This window comes from Cariama cristata, unplaced genomic scaffold (assembly GCF_000690535.1).
Source record: "Cariama cristata isolate BGI_N322 unplaced genomic scaffold, ASM69053v1 scaffold41029, whole genome shotgun sequence".
Taxonomy (NCBI): domain Eukaryota; kingdom Metazoa; phylum Chordata; class Aves; order Cariamiformes; family Cariamidae; genus Cariama; species Cariama cristata.
In genome coordinates this window covers 50743-63296 of record NW_009636088.1, presented here as the reverse complement: position 1 = coordinate 63296, position 12554 = coordinate 50743, and the positions used below count along the sequence as shown (strand labels likewise).

General features: G+C 40.3%; 1 protein-coding gene across 1 annotated transcript in view; it reads left to right on the top strand.

Moving 5' to 3' along the window:
* Positions 1-10020: 10020 nt before the first annotated feature.
* CDKL5 (cyclin-dependent kinase-like 5) overlaps positions 10021-12554 on the top strand; it is a gene marked incomplete at its 5' end in the record, with an annotated part of 52597 nt that continues 50063 nt past the window's right edge. Inside the window, one exon of the mRNA XM_009707767.1 lies at positions 10021-10066. Within this exon, the coding sequence (XP_009706069.1) occupies positions 10021-10066 (46 nt within the window). The remainder of the gene's footprint in view (positions 10067-12554) is intronic.

The window sequence follows — 12554 nt, the reverse complement described above, 5'->3', positions numbered from 1 at the left end:
ATTGCTGACTCATGTCTAGGCTGTCATCCTGATGCGTGTTTAAAAAACCCTTCAAAACAAAGAAATATTTTCCAGTAAATGTCACGTACTCTTGAGTTACAGGGTGCCCAGGGAAGGAGCATTACATTAGTAATAATAAAGAGTTAAGAAATACAATGTCATTGTAAGTGTCTTGCTGACCTCTGCATTTAGGAAGTGAGCAATATCTTAAAGGAAGCCATAATGGTAGTACAGGTTGTCTTCCTCCTTTTTCCACTTTGTTATCACTTGTATACCAAGTGTCAAGATTATGCTATAAGAAGTAATTAAATAATGCTGGTATCTGCCCAATGCAGTATTATGCTATTTATAAATAGTTTTATTTTTATTCCCCAAATTTTCACAATTTCCAGTGTTAACAGACCAAAAAAATCAAATAGAACTGGAAGAGGACTGAGGTCTGAAACTGAAATTACTATTATTGACATTTCAGTATCAGAAAAAATTTATAGTCATTTACTGAATTTGGGTTCTGTTTTACATCTAGGGTTGGGATTAAACAATGCTGCCAGTTTGTAAAATGATATAGATTAGTGCTACAATAGGATGAAATGAAGGCCAGATTACTAAAAAAATTACTACAATAGTACTAGTTTACTGTGGAAAGCCAGAATAGCTGCTTTTATAGTATTTAAAAGCTGCATTTTATTCCAAATCTTTTTCATTACCCTATTGTACAAATTCTTAGGGAATATGTATTTACTTTCTTGCTTGGAGAAAATTGTGAATAAATATGAAAAATCCCTTTGGAACAATGAAAGTTCCAATGCTAACCACTGTCATCAGCCTAGTAGTTAGTCAAAAATACCGAGTGGGTTCGCTTCCTTCAAGTGTTCTTTTCAGGGTAGTATTTTAGGGTTGTAGGACTGTTTAAATGTTATAACCTTGGCTTAAACTGCTAATTCTCAGTGTTTAGGAAGAGCCAGCATTCAGTGTAATGTAAAAGAGGAGGCAGGGAGAATTTGCCCAGAGCTAACTTCAGTCTGGAGAGACGAGCCCTCCGAGGCTTCCGTGGGAGTCTGGGGAAGTTGCCTCCTCCATTTATGCAGAGGTGACTGAGAGCACCTTAACTTTAGTCCTGCTCTGAATCACCCTGTGCACCTTTCCCGATCTTAAGTGAAAGTGGGAGGGACTAGCCTGCAAGGCTAAGATTAGTCTTTGTAGTTTTTTTTCCTTCTACTGTCCACAAAAACCAAACCATGAATTGGTAGATTTCAAGTTTTTGAAGAATAGACAATGCATACGTTGCAGTGTGCTCCTCAGGATTGTGTGCGCAGTGTGCCTCCTAGTAACTGCTCAAAGCAGAATCAGCTACAGCATGTTGCTCCAACTCTTGTCCTGGAGGATTTTGAATATCTCAGAGGCTATTTAGGGTATCTCCAGGCATGGGGATGCTCCAGATTGGTTCCAGCTGTCCTGCGAGCCTGTAAATGTCCTGCAGTGCGAAGAGCCTCTGACACCTGCAGAGGGAGGACCCTTTGGTCTCTCTGGAGCCTGGCTGGGGCAGTTCAAAGGGGGGCCCCAGTCTGTGAGCCTGTGGATACAGATAGGTCACTCGTTTGGCTTACAGGTTTGTCTGACGGTTGGGTGAGAAATGCATGCTGTTTAGGATTCCCTTAAACTACACTTGATTTAAACTAGGTAAGTAAGATTGGTAATGCAAGCATTTACTTCTAACATCTGAACAGACAACACAATTGTTGCATGTGCTTATGAAGGACATGGATAAAGAAATAAGAAAAACTGTTTCAATCTGCTTGCGTTTTTGAAAAAAATGTCTCTTTCCATCATTGCATACACTTACTCATCATTTCCTGACAAACTGGTAGCTAAAGGTTTCAGCCTTTTCTTATGCTTCTTTCCCCAGCGGAATAATGGATTGATGGGCCAAGGCCAATTGTGTGAGGTTCAACAAGGCCAAGTGCCAGGTCCTGCACTTGGGTCACAACAACCCCATGCAACGCTACAGGCTTGGGGACGAGTGGCTGGAAAGCTGCCTGGCGGAAAAAGACCTGGGGGTGTTGGTCGACAGCCGGCTGAACATGAGCCAGCAGTGTGCCCAGGTGGCCAAGAAGGCCAACAGCACCCTGGCTTGTATCAGCAATAGTGTGGCCAGCAGGACCAGGGCAGTGATCGTCCCCCTGTACTCGGCCCTGTTGAGGCCGCACCTCGAATCCTGTGTTCAGTTTTGGGCCCCTCACTACAAGAAAGACCTTGAGGTGCTGGAGTGAGTCCAGAGAAGGGCAACGAAGGTGCTGAAGGGTCTGGAGCACAAGTCTGATGGGGAGCGGCTGAGGGAGCTGGGGGTGTTTGGTCTGGAGAAGAGGAGGCTGAGGGGAGACCTGATTGCTCTCTACAATGACCTGAAAGGAGCGGGTAGCCAGGTGGAGGTCGGTCTCTTCTCCCAAGTAATGAGAGAGAGGAGAAGAGGAAATGGCCTCCAGTTGCGCCAGGGGAGGTTTAGATTGGATATTAGGAAGAATTTCTTCACCAAAAGGGTTGTCAGGCACTGGCACAGGCTGGTCAGGGAAGTGGTAGAGTCACCATCCCTGGAGGCATTTAAAAGATGTGTAGGTGTGGTGCTTAGGGACATGGTTTAGTGGTGGGCTTGGCGGTGCTAGGTTTATGGTTGGACTGGATCTTAAAGGGCCTTTCCAACCTGAATGATTCTATGATTCTGTGATTCGATAGCTGAGCTTTAATAGCTGTTTCTCCTTGGAAATCTTCTAGTGGGTCCAGAGTGGTTTAAGCTTTCTCTAGTCATCCTTTTGTTCTTCCTCAACTAGGAGATAGGGTGGCCATCTTCTTTAAAATGGGCATGTGAAGTATATAAATCTTTGTTCTGGTAAGAGTCTTCTCTTGCACTTAGCTGGTTAGTAAATAACATTCTGCTTTCAAGAGATGTAAGATTGATTGGTAGTGATTCATTCTAGATACTTCTTCTCAAGTAAACTGTAACATGGATGTTTTGGAAAAATTCTAATTAATTTTCCAGTAAATAAAGGCATTGTGATAACTCATACATACTGTTCTGTCATTATTTACCAGAGGATCTGTCTCTTCCTAAAAATAAAGAGGACTTTTGGATTAGGAAGTAATTTCCTGAAAGTTTTCCTATGCTAAGAGGATTATTTCATAGATAGTGTGGGGTTTTTTAACTGAAAAATAGGAGAATTACAATTTTCTCAAGGGAGAAATATCACAGAATCACAGAATGGTTTGGGTTGGAAGGGACCTTAAAGCTCATCCAGTTCCAACCCCCTGCCATGGGCAGGGACACCTCCCACCAGACCAGGTTGCTCACAGCCCCATCCAACCTGGCCTTGAACACTTCAGGGATGGGGCAGCCACAGCTTCTCTGGGCAACCTCTGCCACTGCCTCACCACCCTCACCATGGAGAATTTCTTCCTAATACCTAATCTAAATCTAAGGTTAAAACAGAGAAACACCTCTTGAGGGGGAATTCCCCAAAGTATTTTAGGTGTCCAAGAGTACACAGTGCTATGACTTGTTCTTCCCGATGTCAAAACTGTTTGAAAAAAGAAGTTGAATCCATTGTCTTGCACATCTCTTTTTTTCTACAGCAAATATGCTAAGATACTCCACTGGATTTTGAAAGTAATGTTGCAAAATTGCCAGCACCTAATATTAGAAGTCTGGAGAAGACAGGAAGCTGTGATCTGATCTGTTAGTTCTGCCCCGAGTAGCAGTGTTTTAAGGCAGAATGTGAATGGAGTCCAGACAGTGTCCGGGTGATGTCTTAAGGCCCTGATTTACGTGCAGGTATCGACGCCTGTTGCCTCTCAGAACCTGCATTGTGAGGTAGCTTGGCCAAAGTTTAAAGACTTTTGTAATGACAAATGTTACATTTATCATACATTGATTGATACTGACTAAAATGTTAATTTTTTCTGTTCTTGTTTTGAGAGTAACTTTGAAAAATGAATCTGCTGGGTTTTTAAAAGTTTCATTTTAAGTGACTCATGAAAAATAAATTATTTATTATCTTGTAATGGTTTCATGGGCTTCTCTTGCCCCACTGGTGATTGCTTAATGTTCTGTGATTTTTGCTAGAATCAAGACTATTGAAAGATGTATTCTAAACACTTCATGTTGAAGAATATACTAATGCTTACACAAGTTGAAGTAAAACTGTACTACTTTGTTCAGAAAAGACATTAGCCATAGGATATGTTTGACTGAATTTTGTTGATATTTTTAATGTGTGTCTCTGTTGTGGCAAACTAAATTGTATTAATGTAATTATGGATCGGTGAGGATCAAATCACATTTTTTTGCTTGTTTCTGAATTATTTTTATAAAATGTAAATATTATCTATAGGTAGAGAATACGATTGATTTAACTTTTTCCGGCAGAAGTTAAGCATTCATTTATCTTTGGGCCTTATAGCCTCATACTTGTACAGATGGAAAACATGAGCCAATGACAGAACCTGCCATATCATGGCTTAGTATGCCACTTAATATATCAGCATAAAACCCTGATGTGATGTACTAGATACTGCTTGAGCGTCACTGCCTGAGCAAAGGCAGTAACGTGCTGCTTCTCCATGGCACATGCTCAGTGTTGACTGTTGCTGTCTCTACTCATGTGTGTTGGTTTTTATAAACACTTACTCTTTCGGTTGCTTAAAAAAATCCACGCTTGAGAAATTCTTGTAATCATAAAGGGTGAGGCAGTAACATTATAGTCGAATGATGTAACTTTCTGAAGGACATAATGTTACCTATTTTTCAAGAACCTTTTTCTGTCAGATTTTCCTTGATGTGCAAAAGAAAAAGCAAAAAAAAGGAAACCTTTGAAGTAAAATAGGGACAAATATTTGGAGAGACTTTTTGTCACATGATATTTTCAAGAACAGCGTATAGTTTGGTAGGATATGTTTTTCTTTTCAGAGAAGAATGGTTACAGTTCTAAGATCACAAGTTATGCTGAGGAGCACCTTTGTCCTTGAGCACTCCTGTCCCATCATTAACATCAAGAATTTTTCTAGAAAACAACAGAAATGCTTTACTGTGTGTTTTTGGAAAAGCACTGTCATGTTGTATATATTATGTAGAGTCAATGAAAAAAAAATAGGGGACCTCTATCCTTTAAATGAGGTAAAATGAAATGCTTTCAAATCAGGGAACTCTTCCAGTTTGGTTTGGGTGGCAGGGAATACCAGGTGCTACAGTCTGGTGGGGAAACAGGATGAGCAGTCTCCCGGCAGCTGGCAGAAGAGCTGAGAACTGCTCAGCTCTCATAAGGATACTCACCTCTCATCTGAGGCTAAGTGGACAGACAGTAAATCACATGTTATCTCCAGAGGCAATTCCCATGCATATTTTGAGGGAAAGGAAAGGGTTGAGCCCTAGCATGAAGTCATTCCCATCTCCAGGACTGGAGATAGCCTTCTCCTGTGAACAGGTCCTCCTCTCTCTCTATTTATATGTAAAGCTAATAGAACGGACATCGATTGAGAAATTTTTGTCTTACCCTTATTAAATAGATTTAACAGGTTTGTACATGGAGAAGAGACATATTTTGCCCCAGTTTAGACACATGTAGTCATGGAGTCTGAATAATCAATTTATGTACATCCTTAACTTTACACAAAGTGTTTGCAGTATCATTCATTCGTTGTTGCACATTTAACTGTAAAATAGTGCTATTCCTGTAGTTTTATAACATAGAATATTTATAATATACATGCTTAATAAGCAGAGGTAATACCAATGCTAAGAGAGATTTGACTTGTTCATTTGCAAATTACGCGTTGCCTCAGAATATAAAGTGAAATATTGAGGCCAGAATTTTTTAGTAGAACAAGATAATGAGATGCTTAGTAATAAATGTAGCTGAGTGAAGCAAAACTACAGCTAAGTGAACTCAAATTTTCATACTTTATGGTATAAGCTAGTAGTAGTAAGTAATAGAGATCAGAAAGGATATTCTGTGTTCCATAAAGAGCACAGAATATTTAGGATTAGTTGAGTGTTTTTCTTTCCCTGACATTCATTGAAATCTCAAACATTGAATCAACTAGGAACAGCTTGTCTACCTAGATGATACATTAATTGGATATGAGAATTTTCCATGAATACTGAACTATTGTCTAAGGAGGGTTTCTGCAATCGGACTGGACATTGGTTTTGGTACTGTTCTGTTTCAGAGTACAAGCTTGAAAAAAACCTTTTGAAATGCAAAAAAAAGATATTTTAGAGAATGACAACTCTATTTTAGAGAATTGCAATTTGGCCTGTTTTTGAGGAGCAGAGAACCAGATCCACAAAAGAGCTCAGATCCACAAAAGGATTTTTAGGTAAAGGTTTAAGTAACAAAGTCTAAATTTGATCTGCAAAGAACCTTTCCGATTCCCACAGGAGTCTGAATTTTCGCTCGTGAACTCCCTCATTGCTCAAAGCTCTGCTTTTCTTTGTGTCCCCGATTCTGTCCATCTTCTCAGGCCTCAGCAACGCAGTGTCGCTTTGCTTTGCACCTAGTGCGGGTCAGTACTTGTTTGAAACTCCAGGTTTGGCCTGGAGCATCTGACAGCTCTGGCATCTGTGTCCTGATCCAGGAAGCTTACTCTTACCACCCCTACTATAGGCCTGCTGAATTGGTCTGTATACAAAACATATTCCATGTTTTCAAGTCTCATTTGGTATTAGGTTGTGAAAATGACAGTTATCTACAATGGCTGATCAAAAGCTATGCATGTTAGTTTGTTGTGCAGTCTACATCTGCTGCTTGTCTGCAACGTCATACAGTGTATAGGAGATTGAGTTCTTACTGCTTTCTTCCCCCAAGGAAGGATGTTCTATATATGGCTGACAAATTTGGGAAATTCTTTAAAATTTTTTAAATTTTCTCTTTTTAAAACTTGCATTTCTCTTGCAAAATTTGGTTGAAACTGGACATCTAGTTCAAAATTACTAGTGCTGATGGCAAACAGAGAAACAAGGCATTTCAGATGGATTCTTCCTTTGGAAACTAAAACATGATCAATGAGGTGCTACTATTTTTTATGTCACCTCATATAAACTATTTAGTTGGTTTAGACCACTCGACCAAGAAGTCGGAAACGTGTACTCAGCTTCAATTTTCTGTTCTGCGTGATGGAGCACTGCGAAACCCTGCTCTTCCGGAGATGTTCCAGATCATAGGGCAGTTACAGACTTTTTGACAAGCAGGCGCATCGTATTTAAAAATCTCTGCATGATAACCTTCAGTGTCCTTGTATCCATTTTAGCGTTGGCTTGACTGCTTCACCCATAGCTGATTCTTAGAGAATACCATTTAGACAGGATGAGGTCCTCCAAGAAACCTAGACAAGAATGTCCCTCCCTGAGGAGGAATAAAACCTTACTAGTGCAACTCCTCAAAGCACCTATTGTCTAGTCTCATTTTGGTGGTGTTTCGCTTCAGATTATTTAAATATATGATTTGTTGGGTTTTTTTAAGATGGGGAATATGTCATGTGTAAACTCTTGGTTGCTTAATTACGACACCATTAATTAGTTTAATGAAACAATACAAGTGATAAAGCTTTTCAAATGAAAATTTCTTAAATGTTATGGTATTTTGAACTCTTTGGATAACTTTTTATTCCATATGAGTGTTGTTGAAATCTTTATGTTCCTGTTCTTCGTAGAACCACTCATGCTTTAGATACCGTGAATAGTCAAAATCCTACATGATGTTTGACAGCATATCTTACATAAGTCTTTGCAAGACTGTGACCCAAGAGCTTTTAAAACTTAATTTCCAAAACAGTCACATTCTCTGTGCACATCGGGGACAGCAGCATATGGCAGAGAAGCCACATGGACTAAATTTCTTGAATGATGCAGAATTGCTGTCTGTGTGAGGCAACAGCTTTTAACTCCTACATCTCTTTCAGTGTGCTTAGCCATTACTTTGAGAATAAAAATACAGCCTTTCAGTGGCTGCCGAAACATCTACAAATTTTTCTTTTCCTTCATGTGATATAGGGAATGTAATGCTAATGGATAAATTTGGCTTCTCTGCAACGTGGTGTATGCACGCTGTCTAACACAGGCATATTACAGTCAGCAGAGGCTTTGGAGGGCAATTATGGTGTTCCTTTTCTGAAAAATCTTTCAGAGGCTTAATTAGCCAGAGCACAGTAGATACTAGAAGTCAAATGAGCTAAATTTACTCCACCTTCTTAGCAGTGTTCCTTCGTAGTACTAGTAACTATTACTATTATTACTGTAGTTGGAGTTACTAAATTCAACAATACTAGAACCTAGTAACAATATAATTAGTAAAATAGTCTGTTCAGCTTAGTTTGAACTGTATTTGACATAAAAGCTATAGACAAGCCTTTCAGAATCACTCCGAACCTGAAATGCGTATTATCTCCTCAGTTCTGACATCCTTTTCATTGCTGTTCTGTAAATTGGTTGAGCAAAGGGTAGGGTTTGGACCTTTGTAGTATCTCAATGGGTCAGCCTTCAGATGAGACCAGTGTATAGGAAGGGTAGGTTTCGGTAGCAGAAAAGCAATGCGAGTCCTCTCTAAGAGTTAGTAGCGTGTGCTGCTTGTGCCGAACTAACCTTCTTCAGTGTGAGGTAGATATAGTTTGGTCACTTAAATCAATACACAACATAATGCTTCCAAGTTTTTTCTGATAGGGGTTATGAGTGATGATCGAAGGATCTTTTTTTTTAAACGTGCAATTATACACACACACATATATATTCTTATGTTTGTTTGCAAACTCATTCTTATTAATTTTTATTCATTGTAGTATTGATTTTCATTTAAAGGCCTTAAAAGGCATTTTTCACTGTCTGTGGTAGTCTTTCCAGATGCTTTTATTTTAAATGGGATCAGGTGTTTTACAAGTTCGTGTGTTACGATGATTTGAAGTTAAAAATGGAGTAAATGTTTGTTTATTCAGTACCTGATTATGCACATGTCTTCAGGTATTCCAGACAGGCTTCACTTTTTTATTGCTGTTCTCCAGTTTAGCGTTTGTATGCTATTAATAGTGGCATATTGTGGTTTTTTTTTTAAACTGTGATGTTTGGAAAAGGTGTTCAAGCTAGATCAAGCTCCTCAAGGTAGCCTACTGTCTGTCTGCTCACAGCCCCTTGCTCTGTGACCTTAAAGCTTCTTCCCCATCGTGTTACTAAAATCATTGTATGAACAGACCTGCACTAGTCACGACATGTTGGCTACGGTTTGGCTAAGTGCTAATGCTCACACGACAAGAGAAATGTCTTGATTTAAGAGAAAAACGTGACCTATGATGATCAGGTTTGGTGAGAATAGTGAATACTGGAGGAATGCAAAGGCAGGCAGATGATAAGAAGTTATCACCTATGACCGTAAAGTAAGCACAGATTAACACTTTCAAATACAGTTAGTGATTTGGGTTTTGGATAGGCTTCCCTTAAGATGACAACTTTTTTTTTAAGGAGGCACAGAGAATTTACTTTGCTAAAATCATGTTCTTTGTGGATATTTGAACTTTGAAACCCAAACACTTTTGGCAACCAGAATTACAAGTCTTGCTGTAAGCCTTAGCCACATGCTAGTACAGTCTTTTCATTTCAGCTCACAAAGATAAGCACCCACACTCATACTTTGGTCAGATAAAAGATTGTTCGACTTCAGAATAACTAAGCAACAAGCGTCACAGAACAACTCTTCTGAAAGTTTAATTGATATCTGGTACAAGGTATTTAAATATGAATTTTTGGCATTTAACTTTGTTTTTTCTTATGGGGATTCCTAATTGTGCCGTATCTGCTGCATGCGGTTTTGTATTGCATTTGGCCTGATTACTGAGGTATTTACCAGATTTTCAGTTAGTTCTGTTTTGCATTGTGAAATTTCTCTGCATTTTTTTTCCCTTTGTCTGATGCTCAGGGGTAAAAAAAAAAACAAGATAAAACACACAACAGATCTCACTCATTTCCTTTTCTTTGCTTTTATTTTACAGGAGACACATGAAATTGTGGCTATCAAGAAATTCAAAGACAGTGAAGGTAACCTTTTCTGCCGCATAATCTTTCATGTCAATAACTATGTTGTAAATAGCTCTCCAGTTAAAATAAGAAGTCTCATATATCAAGACATGATTTAAAAATGATAATGATTTATTAGCTCTGTGAATATTCAAGGCACTTGATGCTTCCTACCTGCCTACAGACTGCATTATCCGCTCCGACTAGATAACTACCTTTCTTTCTTGGTGCATCTGTCTTAATATGGCCAAGATTGTGGTGCCATGCGTGGCAGTAAGATCTACCACTTGGAGACTGGGTGCAATCAGAAAATGGCAAAAACTCCTCTTGTCGTAGTGGCTTGCAGAGTCTTTGGGCTTTATGACCCTTCATCTGTGGGAGGGGATCTAAGTGTTAGGGGGACTTGCAGGGGTAAATGGAGGAGACTGAGGGAAGACACTGAGAAGTTTGGTGGTACAACGAGGAATCGGGGAGCTCTCGGGGATCCGTGGGAGGATTTGTGGGAGCTGGGCGGTGGGGCAGCAGCTCTGCCCTTCCTTCAGTGGGCTCCACTCTCCACAGGACACTTGCTCTTTGCCCCCTCACAGCCACCCCTGTGTACTCCCCAGTGGTGCCCGGTTTGCTGAGCAGGGGGAAGAGCCGACTCCTGCAAGGCTTGCTGTTGCTGGCAAAGCGGGTGGCAGGAGGCAGGACCCACAGCCGTTACTGCCAGTGCTGCGCAAATGTATTCCTCCCCCAGCAGTAATGAAACCAAAGATCTGTACAACACCAGACTGGCTTTCTGGCCTGCGCTTGTTGGGGGTCAGTGAATCCCAGTATCCTGTCATAGGCAAAACTGGCAACCAACCACGAGAGTGACTGTCTGCCTTGGGTATGTCAGAAGTTAACCCTGATCCCTGATCCCTAATGGCCTAGCCCAAAGAGAAGGAGAAGCCTAGTATGAAGTAATAAGAGGAGTTTTCTCGGTCTGAGGTGATGCAGCTGTGATTTGCCAGATAACAAGGTGTCACTGCTTAAGGCTGGGCCAGCACTTAAGGCAGATGGCAAATACTCTCTATTAACTCCTTTCTTTCCCAGAAGGGGGAGGAGAGGAGGAAAGGGAGAGAGACTTATGGGTTGGAAAATTGAAACTACTTTAACAAAACAATAACAATGAAAAAGAGTAAAATAATTCTAATACTAATACTGCTAATAATAGAAACAAAAGTATAGAAAAGCATCCTGATGATGATCACAGGATAGCGTGCCGCAGTGGCTTGCACCGCTGCGGCAGCAGGGCAGACATGCAGATGTCCCGGACTGGACTTGGCAGCTGACAGGGACCGCATTCAGATTCAGATGCAGGAGAATGAGCAGAGTCCCACAGGGATGCTGGCCATGAAAGAAGAAGGGCTGCTTCCGTGATCCCTTACCTTTATACTGAGTATGAGGTGGATGGGATGGAATACCTCGTTGAGCAGTTTTCGGTCACCTGTCCCATCCGCACTTTCCCGCAGGTGCGACCCTTTTACAAGTTTTCGCATGTGGAACGTAAGAGAGCCGGCAGTGACCTTTGTTCCCATAGGAATAGGTGTAAACGTGGGCCTTTCTGCATGCCAGTCCCACTCTTACTTCAGTAACAACTATAAACATCAAGCATTATCAATTCTGAAAGCAGACACTGTCTGAAAACCATGTAGCCAACTTCAGAAAGTGCAGTTACTTAGGAGAAACTTAACTGAAGGGAAAAAATCTGCTGAAAGGAGAATTGGTCCTGTTTTAGCCAAACACAAGACACAAGGCTTTAGCTGAAAGCTAAGGATGTGGTTTAAAAAAAACAGCAGTCACTTTATTTTAGCAAACTTTTCTTTTTTGTTATGGTTATAGGATTGCTGGTGGCCATGAAGGTGTGGTTGGTTACAAGGGCTGTAATTTTTAGAGTCAGTTAGACATAGCAAAGTCTGGTCTGTCTGTTGTTTTATGCAATGCAAACTCTTTGCTTTGCAGCTGATTTTGCCAGACACTTGAAGAGTACATTTAATGAATTTTTTAGCTCTGCTATTCAGAAATCTGTTTTAAATCCCGGGTGAAGAATGTGGGAGATAATTTAATAGTGGTGACCATGTTGACCAGGTGATGAGAGTACTTCAGAATTGCTTTTTGAAACTTGATACAACTATTCAGTACAGATCCCAGGCAATGAATCTCAGCCCTAAACAGGATTATTACATTAGCCTGGCTGCCAAAAAATGAAACCAAAAATGCAACATTGCCCTTAGGTCTGTCTTTCCGAGAGTATTGCGGAATACCAGTTTACATGACTGATGACTGCTCTGCAGAGTTGTAGCTAGTTGTTTACAAGTTTCTGGAAATATGACAGAAGTTCTTTTGATGGATTTGATTCAGCCCATTTCACGCCTGTCTTGTCAATATGGTAGTTCATTAGAAATCTGAATATACTGTAATTGTTTCTATTGCCATTTTTGTTTCACTGAATTTTTGCTGTTGTTTGACATGCATGCTAAATGCG